At 40.6% G+C, this 19,130-nt stretch overlaps 1 protein-coding gene across 1 annotated transcript in view; it reads right to left on the reverse strand.

The window, feature by feature from the left end:
* Positions 1 to 19,130, reverse strand: part of LOC311244380 (uncharacterized protein) — a 33,723-nt gene that overhangs the window by 13,348 nt on the left and 1,245 nt on the right. The window contains exons 3-7 of the mRNA XM_084333845.1: positions 17,379 to 17,480; positions 10,483 to 10,542; positions 10,325 to 10,394; positions 8,968 to 9,133; positions 7,622 to 7,691 (exon numbers count right to left, since the gene is read on the reverse strand). Coding sequence (XP_084189971.1) covers positions 7,622 to 7,691; positions 8,968 to 9,133; positions 10,325 to 10,394; positions 10,483 to 10,542; positions 17,379 to 17,480 — 468 coding nt within the window. The remainder of the gene's footprint in view (positions 1 to 7,621; positions 7,692 to 8,967; positions 9,134 to 10,324; positions 10,395 to 10,482; positions 10,543 to 17,378; positions 17,481 to 19,130) is intronic.

The raw sequence follows: 19,130 nt of genomic DNA on the forward strand, positions 1-19,130 counted from the left end.
GTCACTAGACAAACATCAAACCAAGGCTGTATGTATGGCGTTCCATCATTTTAAGAAGGGGACATATTATGCATATTTTCAACAATTATGTTACTTCCTTGAATCTGTTGAATGTGTTTGTTAAGATGTTTTATATGTAAAGCACATCTATGTGATGCAATGTCACTAACTCACTCATTCATACATTCAATCACTGATTTAGTCAGTCATTCACTCACACTCCACTCTGCCCCTAGTGGCGGCGCAAAAGGCTGGCACTTTCCCTGTTTGTAAAGAAACTAGGCTGAATCTTATTTTTAAGTATTTCTTTTCCAGCACCTCTTTCTTCCCTTATATTGACATTTTGGTGGGTGTAGCATATACTTAATATTTTAATAATGACCCCACACCCAGTTTACAAACTGCATTAGCATTCTCAGCTGAGTTGTGCCCTTCCTGATGACTTGTCGTACATAACTTGTAAGTCGCTTTACATGACAAAATGTAAATGTAAATTAGGTAGGTGTTCCTGGCTCCAAAAGACAAAGCCAATTGATTAATTGAAGATAATTTAATGAGTTGTGTGACATCACAAAGGGCAATCATTCTGAACAGCTTGTTTAGGCATGGTAAACCCTGGCCAAAGAGCAAGGAGTACATTATGTCTTTCCCCCAGCGCCTAATTAACATTTCAGACTGCCAAATCCATACAAAGACTTGATTTTCCATAATATGTCCCCTTTAACCCCTTCAGCCCGAAAACCTTTTTGGGGTGGTTCAAGGCTCAAGGTCAAGGTCAGCAGTAGGCACCACATACAAGTGCCATACAAGTACTGTACTGTCTGTACACCATTGAAAAGCTAAAGATAATTTCAGATGCAGCTCAACACTATCTCAATATGTTACATCAATGTTTGCCAATTTGAATCTAGCTAATTATGAACATTTTGAGTGTATAGGGCTTATATGTCCAAAGAATGGTTAATGATAGCCATAGTAGGGCTGACCTTCGAAGCTTTTTTGGCAATCGAAGCTTCGGGGCCGAGCTTCGATTTTAATTCGAAGCTTCGAGGAAGAAAAAAAAAAAGGAAAAAAATCAATTCTTTTTAAATTTTTTTTTTTAATCTTATCTTGTGGGACTTGTACAGCACTTTGGTAAACGTTGTTGTTTTTAAATGTGCTCTATAAATAAAGTGGATTGGATTAATTAATTAAGTAGCCCCTTTCGTGACTGTGACGCAGCCAACAAGGTTTCACTCGGCTGTGTGATTTAATTCAAGGTGGATCGCTGTTGTCGTTTGAACAACTTCAGATTTCATGGGAACTACCAATCCCCCAAATCAAGAATGTTTAAGATGAATGAAGTAAGATTTTGATTATTTGAAATATGGCCTGTGTAGACTAAACTATGCACAGAATTATGTCAGTCTACAAGGTCCGGATTCTACATGGTCCGGCAATGTAGACCTTGTAGACTCCACTACAGACCAATTATCAGTGAATGTTCATGCATTTTTAAGAAGGGCTACTTCCACAAAAAAACATACATACTGCCACACCTGTTACAAAGACTGAACTCACTCACACACACACACACACGTTTGAATGTTTTGTTTTTTGTTGAAAAATAAACATGTTCTTGTTCAAAGTGATGTTGTATTAATTTCTAGTGTGAAATAAGGTAATAGGACTCTGCACTACAAACTAGCAAAGGGTTAAAGGGGAACTATTTTACTATTTCTTTCACTATTTGGGCACTTTTACACAATTCCTGTGAGTCTATGGAACACCTCTGTAATATATATTTTTTTTTAATTCATTGTTTTGTATTTCTAATCAAGTCCTCAAAAACAGCATTTTTCTACCTCAAGATTTCGAGCTGTTTTGAGCCTGGGCTGCAGGGCGGCTCCTAAACCACTGCGGAGCGTCGTCGTCTATCTCAACATTAACATGCAGCAGTGACTATATGACATCACATATCGCGCACATTTCAAACGACTCAGTTCAGTGAGGGTGAATATTGTGAGAGGAGAATTGGAAGAATGCGCCAATATGAGAATTTTGAGACATAGATCATATTAATATAAGTTCACATAGCTGACATAGATCATATTAATATAAGTTCACATAGCTAGGAAACAATGCTAAACACTCAAAAAGGCCATTTATAAGATAGTTCCCCTTTAAGAGGTGATGTTATGAGGTCATGGGAGCAGTGGGTTCACATTGACCTCTGTTATCAAGGAGACTTGAACTATACAGTACCTTTTTACTTTATGAGTAACTTTGGCATAGATACTCATGGTCTCTAGCTAACACTGGCATTTATTGGCAGAGTATTTTATGTTATCTGATATTACAAAAAAAATTTAAATCCTTTGAAATCAGTGTTGTTGCTAATCATTGACATATACTAGCCTGTAATAATCCCCCCCAGAAAATTCCACTTTGCATTTGATATATTGAAAATATTGCCATCACACACACTGGCATTTAACGGGTTACAATTATAAAATGTATTGAATATTTGGTGGTTATGATCAGGGCTGTAGTTGAATAAAAGATTTATGAAAAAAAGAAAAGTGGAAAATTATTTCAACATATAATATTTTTATGACGTTTTTGAAGGGGACAATTTTGTCCCTTTATGGTAAGAGTGTGAGTATTTTTTTCAATCTGACATTACAAAAAAAACAAAAAAAATCCATACAAATCAGTGTTGCTGCTAATCATTGACATATGCTAGCCTGTAATAATCCCCCCAGAAAAATTAAATGTGCATTTGATATATTGAAAATATTAATATTTTTGTGTTTTCTTTACAATAATTTGTGATTCCATCACACACAGGCATTTAAAGGCTAAATCTTTTTAAATTAATACAGATTTTGGTGGTTATGATCAGGGCTGAAGTTGATTAAAAGATGTATGAAATAAATGAAATTATTTCAACATATAATATTTTTATTGCGTTTTTCAAGAGGACAATTTTGTCCCTTAATGGTAAGAGTGTAACACTTTCTTTTTCAGACACAAGTTAAATGATGGTGTATATTGTATTGTGTGAGATGATGACTGAATAAACTACTACTACTACTACTACTACATAATAGTGATGATCTAGCGTTGATTTCAGGAAGATCCGATAATCAGGCGAAAAATTACAACGTGTTTATTGAATTACACAAACGCTGTTTTCGTGTCTTTTCCCTGGAATTGCTCAGAAGCGGCCGGACTATGTTCATATTCAAAACGGTAAAACGGAAATGCACGTTGACCAGAAGCAGCTCAATGAGACTCGACAGCGTTATTAGACTATAAAATATACAATGGGGGAAATAAGTATTGAACACATCAACATTTTGTTCAGTATTTCCAATGAGCGTATTCAAGCGAAATTTGCACCAGACGTTTGTATTAACTCAAGAAATCCAGACAAGAAATCTTAACATTAAAGTCCATATGCAAATAAAATTATGTGTAATAAAGTGGAATGAAACAGGAAAAAAGTATTGGACACTAAGAAAAAGCAGTACAACTACACACCACAGCAAGGAAAGGCAAGGAACTAGCTGAAAACCAAAACTAATTAGGAGGCAACTCTACCTCCTATCTGTGCTAATAATGTCAACTGGGTTAGAATATATTGATGGGCTATATAAAAAAAAAAAAAATTGTTACCAAGGTGCCACACAAGAAACATCAAATGATGGGTAAACGCAAAGAGCTCTCAAGACCTTCACAAACAGATTGTTGCAAATCATGAAAATAGAATTGGCCAAAGACGTATTTCACAACTTCAGAATCTTCCAGTAAGCACCATTGGGGGCATTATCCATTAAGTGGAAGCAACATCACTCCCATCATCAACCGGCCATGCACAGGTGCTCCTTGCAACATTTCTGATCAGGGAGTCAGAAGGATACTTAGAAGAGTAGCCAGAGAGCCATGGACCACTAGGAAAGAGCTCCAGAAAGACTTGGAGGCAGCAGGTACAACTGTGACAGAAAGGACCATAGGCAATGCACTCGACCGCCATGGCCTCTGTGCGCGCTCAGCAGGGTTTCTGTTAGAATCTTTTTTTGCCGGTCTCAGGGTCCGGTAGATTTAAATCTAGCGGTCAAATGAGAGAAATTCCGGTCAGAGTTTATTGAGCTTAAAAATAATTGACATCCTCAAGGCATGTAGATTTATAATATTTTAACTTAAAACTAGGCTACTTTTGTGTATACAATCATTATATTCCAAATAAAATAAGTCCCGAGACTCCGTGCTGCTGCCGACTTTAAATCAAATAGGTGTCTGTGGGCAGTCGCCCGACATTAATAAACAGCAGTCTGTTATAATCACATTTTTATGAGCTAACGAATTCCGTTATATTGGACATTTGTATTAATTATATCAAGCGAAGAACTGAGAAATTTGGCAGAGAGAGACGGCAACATTATCGTGGGTTTGCGTGATGACTCTCTCCACCTCGCAACGACTTATTTGCAAAGAGTATGGCGCTGCAGAGCAGCAGATTCAGCTGTTTTTTGGCTCTATCTGGGGACCGCTCAACAGCGCCCCCCACCCAACAGCTGAATTGCCAATGGCTGAATTAGAGTACTGCACTGTGCCGCTGCTGCTCCGGCTCTGCAGCTACACATGCACTCGCAAAACCCAGCACTAAGCTCTCGCTGACATTATTATACCTGCTTGGTGAAGCAACGATGAAACAAATGTAATGATTGTTTCGTTCATCGCATAGGCTATTTAATTTTAGCCTATTTTAATACAATTCAAATAATCAAATTGTGCTTAGAGGGAATTATTTTCACCGGACATTAAGACCGGAGAGATTAAATATGTCGGACTTCAACAGATTTTGCCGGTCAAATACCGGTAATTACCGGCTAACGGAAACGCTGACGCTCAGCCCGCAAGACTCCACTACTGAAAAAAAAAGACATGTTGAAGCTTGTTTAAAGTTTGCCTAACAACATTTGGACAGGCCAGTGAATTACTGGGAGCATGTACTCTGGTCAGATGAGACCAAAATGTTACTTTCTGGCTGTCACACAACACACCATGTTTGGAGGAGAAATGGCAGTGCACATTACCCGAATAACACTACCAACAGTGAAGTTTGGAGGTGGAAATATCATGGTGTGGGGCTGCTTCTCCTCTCCTGGTACTGGCAGACTTCATATCATTGAAGGAACAATGAATGGAGCCATGTACAGAGAGATTCTTGAGATGAACCTGCTGCCATCCACCAGGATGCTGAGGATGACACGTGGGTGGACCTTCCACCATGACAACAATCCAAAGCATACAGCAAAGGAAACTTGCAGTTGATTTCAGAGAAAGAAAATCAACTTGTTGGAATGGCCCAGTCAATCACCTGACTTAAACCCAATTGAACATTTGTGGAAGCATCTGAAGATCCAGATTCACAAGAGGCCCCTCCGCAATCTTCAAGATTTAAAGACAATCCGTGTAGAGGAATGGGCCAAAATCACACATGAATACTGCGTGTGATAGTTACATCACACAGAAAGCATCCTTGGAGCTGTCATTACAAACAAAGGCTTCTCCACTAAGTATTGAATTAATTTCAGTTAGTGTGTTCAATACTTTTTTCCTATGTCATTCCACTTTATTACACATTCCACTTTATTTATGTATGGACTTTAATGTTTAGATTTTTTGTCTGGATTCCCTGAGTTAATACCAAAGTCTGGTGAAAATTTCACTTGAATGGCCACATTGGAAATATATTTACGGGACAAAATGCTGATGTGTTCAATACTTATTTCCCCCATTGTAGGTTTAGCTCTACAAACTACAACTACGTTTACATGGGGTTAATGGTTGGCAAGGCCAGGTCACTTCCCGGAAGGGGAGTGGCACTCAATGTGTTAATTAATGTTGCGTTTCTTTTTCAAATGTAAAGACCCTAACCCTATCAAAACAGCAGTCAAAGTGTATATTTTCAGCATTACCTTTGTTTACCAATGATTTTAAGTGTTATTAGCGAAATATGAGTTTATAGAAGTCTCAGCGCATTGGATCGGAAACCGGATGAATTCGACGCAAATAAAGGAAGCCGTCATGACTGTTGTAGTCCTAAGAAAGAGGAGACCCAGGGACGTAAAAATCTCATAAAAATACTAGGGCTGTCTTAAATACTTCGAAGCTTCGTTCGATGGCACAAGCTTTTTCAATTTTTTTTTTTACTTCGATTTGTGTGTGTGTGTGTGTGTGCGTGTGCGTGTGTGAGAACTATCCATCCCAGTTAGGACAGCCGAATCCCATCCAATCTTTCGCCGTCGACTAAAGACTCACTTCTTCAACCATTATCTGAAATGATTAAAAAAAAAGAAAGAAAAAAAAATCTAACCGTGACTAACCTTACTGTCATGCACTTTTCCTAATAAACGAACCTACACTGTAACACGCAACACTTTGATAAACATTGTTACTCAGCTGATAGAGTTGTACCCTTCTTGCTGTCTTTTCGTACAGAACTTGTAAGTCGCTTTGGATAAAAGCGTCAGCTAAATGACTAAATGTAAATGTGTGTGTGTGTGTGTGTGTGTGCGCGCGCATATGGGGCCATTGGGTGGGGCCGGGGGACAAATACACTGGAGGAAAGTAACCCAGCTCAGCACTGCCCAAATTATATCATCACTATTGCCTGTTTGAAGGATATCATCCTCAAATACATATACACCTACATGCCTTGTAGAATTCCACACATAAGAAAGAAAGATACTGGGATGAATAAAAAAAAATAGGAAATAAAATTTAGATAAGGTGCTACTGAGATGTTTTGGTGAGTTCTTTGTTTTTTTGTGGAAGTTGCCCTTCTTAAAAATGCATGAACATTCACTGATAATTGGTCTGTAGTGGAGTCTACAAGGTCTACATTGCCGGACCATGTAGAATCCGGACCTTGTAGACTGACATAATTCCGTGCATAGTTTAGTCTACACAGGCCATATTTCAAATAATCAAAATCTTACTTCATTCATCTTAAACATTCTTGATTTGGGGGATTGGTAGTTCCCATGAAATCTGATGTTGTTCAAACGACAACAGAGATCCACCTTGAATTAAATCACACAGCCGAGTGAAACCTTGTTGGCTCAGTCACGAAAGGGGCTACTTAATTAATTAATCCAACCCACTTTATTTATAGAGCACATTTAAAAACAACAAAGTGCTGTACAAGCCCCACAACATAAGATAAAAAAAAAAAAAAAAAAAATGTCGAAGCTTCGAATTAAAATCGAAGCTCGGCCCCGAAGCTTCGATTGCCAAAAAAAGCTTCGAAGGTCAGCCCTAAAAAATACACTACCCAGCTCACACCAGCTCCTGTCTAACATGGAGGGGCTGACGTGAAAATGATTTTTCGTGATTATATCTAACGAACGTCTACAAAAATATGTGTTGCAATCTGGTGAACAATGGCGGAGCTATGGACATTAGAAACAATAAAATTATTGTTAGAAAGCAGTCATTTTACTCAGTGTATGTGACAGAAAACGATTAAGCACGCCACATACAGTATGTAGACTTTCCATAAAGGAAATTTTATTTGTCCAAGGTGAGCGTTGTATGGTGTAAGTGTGATCGTTTGACAGGTCTGACTTACCGTGGCTGTAACTTTGTCCCAGTCGGAGACAAAGGCCTTGAAGCCCTCCCCAAACACTGCTCCTGCAGTCCTGCCATAAACAACATACTTATTACACTCACTGCCTCCATTATGACAGCCACATAGCCTGCTCCATACTTGGGTTCTGGTCCAAAGAGAGCAAGTAGTAAAGACAGAATGATACTAGATGTACAGGTATGTAGGGTTGAGTGATGTCTACCAAATTGGCATAACGATGTCCACAGTGAACATCTGGGTGGTCTTCTTATGGGATATTCCTATAAAAAGGTACCATAATTTTTTATATACTTTCTTTATATATATATATATATACACCGGTATGTATGTACATATGTTAGATATCAATTACTATTTTTATTATTTGCACATTTGAGCTCATTCACAGCCCATCATCACCTTCCCATCTGGTCTTTCCTTACTTTTCCTCCCTAGAGCCTAAAAATATTTAAAATACTAGTCATACTGATTTAACTGCAGAATATACCGGTGAATGAAAGAAAATAAATCACAATTTTGGGCTCAGTGGCCGATGGACGATGCCTTAGTTCATAGCACTGTGGTTAGATTAGAATGATAACTTACATTCTGATGAACAATTTTACACAGACCAATGCATTTGGATTTCCATATTCATTCTCATTCTCCCCCTAACTAGTAGGTATTATTCTAACTAGTAGGCAGTATTCCAACTAGTAGGCAGTATTCTAACTAGTAGGTAGTTGTGCAGCTTTCTATTGTGGTGGTGGAGTTTAGGTGCACTTTAGTTCTGTGTGTTGTAAATAACTAAGTAATGTTAAGTGTTGTTTTTTATGCTGTGCGTTTATGTGAATGTTGATTAGTGGTAGTTGAGCTATGATTATAATTATGTTTTCATTTCGGATGTATGGAGGCACTGTATGCTTGGTTGAAGTTGTGAATGGAGATGTATTTTTAATTCACATGTGATCCAGGGACGTTGCGGGGAGTGGGCTGTAATTGGTCGAGATACGTCACGTGGTGTCAGTGAAAGTAGTAAACAGGAAGTTGCGGGGAATTTGACAGCAGAGAAGGGAGACGAGTTGGAACTGGTGAGTGGATGTGTGTAAGCGATTTGTTTTAAGAATGATGGTAGTGTTGTGGTGGTTATTGATTGAATGTGTGTTTTGTTTCAAGGTTTGTAACCTGTTGGAGAAAGAATTAAAAGCTTTTTACAACTGAGGCATCCTGTCCATCCCTTCACCCCAGCTGCGGGAGTAAAGCAGCACAGTAGTATTCTAACTAGGGAGTATAACGGTGGTCTCACTACTGTGACCATTCACTCACGACAGAGAGTCCCTCCAACTCACTTTATAGATTCCAGAACAGTTTGTCTGTGTTCTGCTGCTTTCAGGCGGATCTGCTCCCTGATGATGTCTGCGTTCTCCCGTTCCACCCGGGCGCGGGCCTGGGCCTCTGCCTCCACGCGCAGAATCTCGTTCTTGTGCCGCAGGTCCATTTCGTGCTCGATGGTGGCTACGTGGGGCGGAGAGACAGAGACGTGATGTACTGCTTGTAGGGACGAAGCGCCGCATGCCAACCATAAATCCCAGACGGTCAGAGGTGGAAGAAGAGACTACATATATCCTGCTTATCCTCCAAGGAGGTGAGGTGGAAGTGAGGACACCGCCACTGACCATATTCACATGGCCGGCCATTCTACTCTTATGTCATGCTCAGGTTGAGATTCCTTTGTATTACTTTCCACCCTGTTCCCATCCAAGGTGGCAACATGGCGGAAAGGAATACAAAGGAATCCCAACCTGAGCATGACATAAGAGCAAAATGGCTGCCTTGTTTGGATATAGTCATCCTCACTTGATTTTAGGGCTGGGTATCGATCGGCATGGATTACCCAAATCAATTTCGATTCACAAGGCCCTGATTCGATATCAATTCAATTAGGCTGGTTTCAAGCAGGGCAGCAAAAATATCTGCCTTCGTTGTCAAAAGATGTAATTTGGTGAACCGGGTTTCCGTAGTCGCTCAGCTGAAACTCAGTGCAAGGCAAACTAGTGACACTTGCAGGAAATAACATTTCAAATCAAAATGTTGTTTAGCAGAAGTCTTCACACATCCACTGAAAAAAAGGCACGGATTAAAATATAATTCTTGGGATGTTAAGAATTAGATTCGATTCTAGTAAAACAATATATTTTTTCTAGCCCTGCTTTATTTGGTACCAAACATGTGCCATACCCATTTCTCATTGGGTGACCAATATAATAGTCCAACATGCCCCAGCCCAGTTTCAAATAGGAGGGTGTTGGTGCTCAACAGCAGAGGACAATACATAAGCAAACTATTCTTTTTTACAATTTCTTCCTCACATTTTACTCCCGATGGCAGAGGCAACCATGCAAGGTGCCAACCTGTTCATCGGGAGCAGTTAGGGGTTAAGTGTCTTGCTCAAGTACACTTCTACGTGCTGAATTACCAGACGACTGCTCTACCTCCTGAGCCACTGTCGCCCCAAGGTCACTTCAGGTCACCAGGTCACTTCAAAATAGACTACCCAAAATAAAACACTGGAGCACTCATGAAGCCTGCACGTTTACTGCAGGGGGAGACTGACGTTTCAACTTTTCTGAATCTGAGGAAGACTTTTGAAGGGCCCTGGTGAAAGGCTTGCCAGTATAATAGCCTGGGAGGAGTCTCATACTGTACCTTTCCTCATAGCCTCCTGTTTCAACACAGAGTCTTCTTGTTTGCGTAGAGTCTCATCATTGAGCATTTGCTGGGGGTGAAAAGAATCAACATGAGGAAACTGTCCCCCTATGGCAATTCTTTAATATTCAGTCATCAACAATGAAGGTTTTTTTTACCTGTTGCCTGAGTTGATCATCATATCTCTGTCTTGCAAGCTTGTCTTGATATTGTGCCCTCTAGAGGTAAGACAGAATATAATAAATTACAGTTTGAAACAGAATATAAGCGTTAAGGTGCGATAAACAATGTTTATCCAATCAGGTGCATTCCAGATGGGGAAATGAGAATCAGGGAGGGGTTACATGCAGCAACATGTAAATAACATTCATTTTGGATCTGCCAAATTTATTTTTATTATAAATTCATACATTTATAATTTCTTGGGGGGGGGGGGGGGTAATACTTTTATTCTCCACCTTTCTAAAAGCTACGTGGATGTATGAAAGAAAAAGCTAGACATAAAGAATTTATCTATAGTGCCTTTAATACTTGACTACGACACCAAAATGTGTTTTCGTATGATCGGTTAGAGTAGGATATGTGAAAGAGAGGACACAATTAACTAGGGGAGAAATGATTCACAAAAATCATGGTTCAGTTCAGATCACAGTTTCGGGGTCAGTTTTCGATTTGATAAGGTTCAATGGGGAGATACAATTCCATTGCCGTTTCAAATAGTATTTGGCCATCTGTCTATCTGTATGTCATGTATGTCATATGATGAATTGAAAATGGGGGACCCTGATGTAAACAAGACGAAAGTCTTTCTCTGGTCTGTGAGTTTTTCCTTACCTTCGCGTGGGGTATGTCTGGGAGTGTTGCATTTATTAAAATTTTTTTGGACCTTATGGTGTTCTTGTTTTGTTCTTGACTTATTGTGATGTTTCTTCTTGACTTGTTTAAAGAAGATGTGTCCGGCCCATGGGAACATTAACGTGTGTTGTCGGGCCTTACATATAAATTTGATTTGATTTGAGTCTGCATCCCCTTAACAATTGTGTGTATTGAGCTGTACTGTATTGTACCCATTCTGCAATCTGTTAATACAATTTTCAATCTTTTTTCTATTTTGCCTATTAGCTGTAAGCATAAGGAACAGGCTTGTCTATTTTCAATTATTTGTTCATTATTAGGTGGCTCTTATAAGGGGCGCGTTTCTTTCTCACTCAGGTGTAATGAAAGAGTTGTGGGGCGGGCAGTCTGGTAACTTTGGTCTGGAGGTCCATCCCTCTGTGTAGACCTAGTAGTCACTGTAGCCTATAGTGGACGTGTTGGATAATTCTTTGACAATTGTGCTTTGTGTCTGTTCACATTTGGAAGTTACCTTGTTGCTGAAGTGACTATGAAAGGAAATATCAATGTTGTGGCTCGACGTTGTGCACTGAAATTACAACCTCCTGCGACTGTATTGGGCTGCATAGTTCAATTTTGCTAAAAATAACAACATTTAAGGCTCTGATTATGGATTTACCCTGTCAATATCTAAATGCAGAGGTTGTTTGGTGTAAGGTGAAATACTTTGGGGAGCTTTTGCCTTCCCACATCTGCTAGTAACGGACCATTATCCAGATTGAATGTTAACCCTTTCACTACCACACGACAAAGTGTTAACCCTTTCACTACCACACTACAGAAGGTTAACCCTTTCACTACCACATTAACCGTCTGTAGTGTGGTAGTGAAAGGTTAACCTTCTGTAGTGAAAGGGTTAAATCGACACTCGTGGTGCGCAATTAAACTCACTGTTTAATCCATCTCTATAAAATAAACAAAATCTGTAATGCGCCCAAACAGCAGACTTGAATGATGCTGGAGAATATTATGTGGTATAGCTTGTCTTGTCCACTAAATGTTACCAGTAGCCTAATAGCCATTCCTAAGACAAACTGACTGATGCAGCTGCACTCATTATTTCAGCAGCCGCCATCACCCCAGTCATCACACACATAATAAACCTCTCCATAAAACAGGGACACGTCCCCAAGGACTTCAAAATTGCGAGAGTAACACCCCTGCACAAAAAGGGCAGCAAATTAGACCCAGGCAACTACCGCCCTGTTTCTATCCTTACCTCCATCTCGAAAGTCATGGAAAAAATTGTATACGAACAGGTCGAAAAGTACTTCTCTATTTGAACGACCACATCAAACAAGAGGTGGACGCGGGCAAATACTGCGGCATGGTCATGCTGGACCTACAAAATGCCTTCGACACTGTCAATCACACCATTCTGATTGACAAACTAAAAGCAATTGGTTTTGATAGTATATCAGTGAGCTGGATACAATCCTACCTGGAGGGGAGAGAACAGATGGTGAAGGTAAACGGTACCCTACCCCCCCTCCCAGTGAGCTGTGGTGTTCCACAAGGAAGCATACTAGGACCGCTACTGTTCCTAATTTATGCAAATGACATGTCGTCAGCTTGTGACTGCAACTTGTTCCTGTTTGCGGACGACTCAGCCCTACTGGTCTCTGACAAGAACAAGTTACAGCCAGGTTGAAAAAACCCTCAGCTCGGAACTAGGCAAAATCTGCATATGGCTCGCCGATAACAATTACACATGGGCAAAACAGAGTCCATTCTCTTCGGATCAAATAACAAACTCGGCAAGACCGACAGCTTCTCAGTATGGGTGACAATATTGTCACAAGGAAAGATGAAATTACCTACCTGGGTTCCATCCTAGAGGCTAATCTTTCCTGTAACAAAATGGCATCCAATGTAATAAAAAAAGTCAACCAACGAACTCGATTCTTGTACCGGATCTCCTCTCTGGTAAACAAGAATACCCTGAAGACTCTGGCAGGAGCACTCATTCAAGGGTACTACGACTATGCTTGCACCTCATGGTACCAAAGCACATCAAAGGCACTAAAAACTAAATTACAAACATCTCAAAACAAACTGGTCAGACTACTGCTTGACCCGACTCCTAGAACCCACCTCACCCCTGCCCACTTTGACAACCTAGGATGGCTTAGAGTAGACGACAGAGTACAGCAACTTGTAATGGGCCTGGTCTACAAGATACACTACATGACCAAGGTACCCATGTACATGTCAAAATACTTCCCAAAGGTCAGTGAATACCACGATCACAACACCAGAGGGAGCTCCACAAATCATGTTAAACCCAGATTTGGCTCAAACAAGGGACTAAACACGTTTCGCAATTATGCCACATCAATGTGGAACGCCCTACCCAAAGCTGTAACGGAATGTGAATCACTACCCACTTTCAAAAACACTCTCAAAGAACACCTACGGGAGACTGCAATTCGAAACTGGCCCCTGCAAATACCCTAACCCAACCCCCTCCAATGTACAGTAAATTACCAAGTATGGCTTTGTCAATATTCCAATGTACAGTTCGCCCCCCGCCCCCCCCCCCCACCCAACCCTACCCCACCTACCCAACCTCCTCCAATGTACAGTTTCTAAGTCAAATGTATATACTCTCTTTTCTGGACTCTTTACAGTGTAGTTTGATTTTGAAAAGTTTATTGACAGATTGCAGAATACACTCCAAATACAACTCCAAAACGTTCATGTAAACATGTTGTGACCTGTGTATTCACCACGTGGAGAAATAAAAAATAATTGAATTAGACAATTACGTTTTATAAGCAAATATACTCTGAAAAATTTTTTGCCTAACCACTCCTCTCTGAGCGCAGCCAGTGATTTCAACGTGTCGTCGTGATTGTTGACATTCTCATTCATTCAAAGGATCCGAACCGATTGAAGTTTATGGATACCATGACTTAAAATCCTCTTACCTTGACGATTAAACGCCTCCCCAATTTAGAAAACAGTAATCCAATGGCTGGTATTGTTATACCGGACGCTCTGAGCTAACCGGAGCTAACACAGATCAGGATGGTAAAGCATATATAATGACTTCCTTTCTGGGGTTTTCAAAATAAAAGTGTGACGTTTATAGCAGCGGAAAACGTTTATTTTGTACATTATCTAACGTTAACACGAACATAAACTAACTTTCGGTTAGTTATAACGTTAGTTTAGGTTCGTGTTAACGCTAGATAATGTACAAAATAAACGTTTTCCGCTGCTATAAACGTTGCACTTTTATTTTGAAAACCCCAGAAAGGAAGTCATTATATATGCTTTACCATCCTGATCTGTTTTAGCTCCGGTTAGCTCAGAGCGTCCGGTATAACAATACCAGCCATTGGATTACTGTTTTCTAAATTGGGGAGGCTTTTAATCGTCAAGGTAAGAGGATTTTAAGTCAGGTATCCATAAACTTCAATCGGTTCGGATTCTTTGAATGAATGAGAATGTCAACAATCACGACGACACGTTGAAATCACTGGCTGCGCTCAGAGAGGAGTGGTTAGGCAAAAAAAAATTCAGAGTATATTTGCTTATAAAACGTAATTGTCTAATTCAATAATTTTTTATTTCTCCACGTGGTGAATACACATGTCACAACATGTTTACATTAACGTTTTGGAGTTGTATTTAGAGTGTATTCTGCAATCTGTTAATAAACTTTTCAATCAATCAATCAAACTATACACTGTAAGGGAACGTCAGGGTCCGGCCCCCCCTCACTTCCAGTGATCAAGCTAAGCTACGGAGCGACTGTTCCCAAAGCTAAATGCACGCACAGAGACAAAAAAGGTATGTATCTTCTTGTCTAACTCCAGGGAAGATGTTAAATAAGCTAATTTCCCAAAATGTTGGAGTTTTCCTTTAAACGAATGGCTGGGTACATACAGGTTTTGACCAGCAGATGGCAAGCGACGAGGAAGCTCCATTGGGAGGGGGCGGGCCGAGTGGGAGGGGGCGGGGTCGGGGGAAGGGGCGGGGCTAAAATGTACACATTTTGTCTCCTGCCTATGTTGACAGCTATGACTGTACCCATTCTGCAATCTGTTAATAAAGTTTTCAATCAATCAATCTACTCATCTGGACAAACTTTAAAAAAGGTCCCACTTGGTTTTGGATTTACAGTAAATGCAGTGGGAATTACTAATTATATATGAATTACTAATGTTTTTTTTTTTTTTTTTAACAATCTTTCTCCCCTCCCCAATGTTTTTTTTTTTTTTTTTTTATATATATATATATATATATATATATCTTTTCCCCCCTCCTTTTTCCGATTTTTCTCCCATCCCACTGTTAGTCGTTATGCCAATTCCCAACCCCCTTCCTGGTTGTTGCGCACCCCCCCCTACTGTTGGTCCGGGAGGCCGGAGACTGTCACATGTTTTTCCTCCGACACATGTGCAGCCAGCCGGCAGCCAGCCTGGCAGCGCAGATTCTCACCGGGAGAGTGTAACGTGTGGAAGGTCACACTACCTTTCTCCAGATCCTACCCTCGCTGTGCACGCGCCCCGACCGAACTGTAGGGGTCGCTGTCCACAACGCCCAGGACCCACCCACGGCTTCCCTCCCCCTAACTCAGCCAAACGAGTTAGTATAGCGATCAGCCCAAACCAAGGCAATGCTGACTCTCAGCCTCTTGCATTGGTGACGAGCACAATCTCCGCTACGCCACCTGACCGCCCCCCCTCCCCAATGTTAGTCGTTATGCCAATTCCCAATCCCCCCCTTCCTGGTCGTTGCGCACTCTACCCCCTACCGTCGGTCTGGGAGGGCGGAGACTATCACATGCTTCCTCCGATACATGTGTACCCAGCCCACCACTTCTTTTCACCTGGCAGCGCGGACTCTCACTGGGAGAGTGTAACGTGTGGAAGGTCACACTACCTCCCTCCAGATCCTTCCCGTGCAGGCGCCCCGACCGAACTGTAGGAGACGCTGTTTACAACGACCCAGACCCACCCACCGGCTTCCCTCCCGCTGACTCTGCCAATTGAGCCAGTATGACGGCCGGCTAAGCCGGAGGCAACACTGACAGTCTCTTGTGTTGGTGACGAGCGCTTAGTCCGCTGCGCCACCCAGCCGCCTATGAATTACTAATGTTAACTGAACTCAGTATTCCTTATTCTTAGTGTTGTATGACAGTAAATGGAAATAGTCAAAGGCCAGTTACAAAAGCACTCCATACACACCCCAGGAGTACCATGTAACAACCCATCATCTACACTCATTGCACACACATCCACATGCACACACTCACTTTTAAACAAACACTCACATTAACACTCACTTTAACACTACATTATATTTATCTATTATTAAAGAGATTTGCACTACATTCATACCTAGGGTTAGGCACCGAGAACCGGTTCTAATAGGAACCGGTTCCTAACTTCCGGTTCTGAAGTAACATATTTGCATTTCGATTCTTAAAAAAAATAAAAAAATGTACTTTGTTAATTAATACCCTAGTTACAGTACAGCAACCAAATTAAACTGTATCAAGTCAACTGACAATGTGAATAGTATGAAAACAATTTAAGATTAAAAAAAAATAAAGCGAAATAAGCTGTGACCTGTTTTGACCTGCACCTCAAAGAATCGGAATCGAGAATCGTTTAGAACAGGAATCGAAATGGAGAATCGGAACCGGAATCGTTCAAATCCAAACGATGCCCAACCCTATTCATACCTCATTTGCACCTTACCTCAAAGTTTTGTACCTCATTTTATGCATTGTACCTCACTGTTTACTCACTGTACTTAGACTGTACCTAGGTTGTACTTAGTTTAGATTGTATATTGTACTGTATATATATTGTATATTCCTCTTTACTTACTTTTCTTTACTGTATAAAGCACACTCTCAGGGGCTCATACAGAACCAAGCATTTCACCGTAAAGTAAGTGTATTTTATCATGATAATTAATAAACAAACTTGAATCTTGATGCATTACGCTACAGCAAAGTGCTCCACAGTAAACTGAGAGGTCTCTAGGTGCCCTGAACCGTGGTCGGGCCAAACAGATTATTTTTTACACAACCCATTCCATCCCACCATGCAGCACCCACGCAGGTTGTCACCACATCACTACAAGACGTCTATACTGTGCACAGTGTTTATAGTGAGTAACGACATGACCAGCTCCATACCGCTTGGTTCTGTTTGGTCTCCTCATTCAGGGTTTTCCGTCTCTCTTCCCCCTGGACCCGGATCTGTTCTCCCTTCAGCTGCTCCAATGCCGCCTCGTATTCCTGGTAAGGGGGGTTAGATTCACTTAAAAAAAGGTGCACTGTGTGCAGTTTGGGGAGAGAAATCAGTTCCTCAGAGCCTGCAATTAGTCTACAAAACAGAATCGCTACTACCGGTATATGCGTAATTCTTAGGATTGTTGTGCGATGTGATAATACCAAGAGTGGGTGATAACATCACAAATTCATTGCTCTCTCAGATTTCTAGTTTTAGGAGAGAGTGATGCATGTTCACATGCGTGTTCACTGTCCTGCGGCACATGCTGGTATGTAAATTCTTAGATCATGGGTGTCATTTGCCTTTTAACCCTTTGATCGCCGGGGTTAAATTCATAATTTACCATCCCTCGCCAGCCCTATTTAACATGGAGAAGTTCCCCTTCTTTGCAGGGCTATAACTTTTTAAATTGTATTGCTAAATTGACATTACCATGGCCCATTCAAAGTCCTATATCTATTGTTCAGGGTGTAGCAACGTTATACTTTTTCATTCACATATTCATACTAAAATACGGTCTAAAGTATAAGTATGTTTTTATCGTTTTCTGCAGCTTTCTCCAGAACTTGATTTATAGCCATAAATGCATTATATTGATGATCAAATACAGTTTGGTAGGAATCTGTGCAAGATAAAAAAATTCAAATGGACGTACTTCTAGAAGTTACTACGTATGATCTGATGATGACCGGATGGGGGGGGGGGGTCGTTTATAATTCCGTGGGCAACGTTATATCATTCATCTAGTGTGGGTGATATGATCATTAGAGCAGTTAGTATAGAAGACATTAAAAAATAACGCTGAAACTCACCGTAGCTTCCTCTCGCCGTTGGGAGATGAGCGTGGAACAGAATTTTTTCTATTATGGGATGTCGAAATATCCGATCCATTTCCAGGTTGTATAATAGTACATACGTCCAAATCATGTTGTTTATCGAGTTATTGGCAACGGATCGCTATCCATTGTGTCGAGCTAGAGTCCCGGGACCTATAGCGAGTGATCGGACCAAATTGAAATGAGCACCAGCTTCCACTTCCTGTTTCGTCCCTGGGCGATCAGGCCGATCGGCCACCAGATGGCGCTCTTGAACCGTTAGAGAGTTGACAGGGGCTCACCAGTACATATAATGTCTCCGGGGGAGAAATATGATTTCGATCACAGATTTTTGAAATATTGATAAGACGCTGTCCAGCGTCATCGGCAGAATGAGCATGGCGGGGAATGACGTGTTTCAGCGTCAACAGCGATTAAAGGGTTAACTGAGGCCTCTTGCTTCAGTGAAACATTTACAATCCCAAACTCCCATCCCATCCACACACACACCAGCCCGATCTCGCTTAAAATGTGTAAATAAAGTACTAATCAACCACAGGAAAAAAGTACATAATGTACATTAGGTTATAGACACGAGTAATATATTTATGTATTGTATCGAAAATGTAACATGTATATGTATTACAAAAAAATAATAATAACAACTTTTAAAATGTTTAGAAAACGTTTAAGTTCCCCTGCTGGGAATCGAACCCTAAAGTTTACATCTTAACCATAACTAATAAGCGAATATTAAAACTAACAATAATCAGTTAGATAGTGGTGAGAGGAATGATTGTTGGTTCAACTCCTGGTTGTGGCGTTTGTTTTGGACTTTGG

The sequence above is a fragment of the Notolepis coatsorum genome (genome assembly GCF_963971535.1).
Source record: "Notolepis coatsorum genome assembly, chromosome: 17".
Classification (NCBI taxonomy): domain Eukaryota; kingdom Metazoa; phylum Chordata; class Actinopteri; order Aulopiformes; family Paralepididae; genus Notolepis; species Notolepis coatsorum.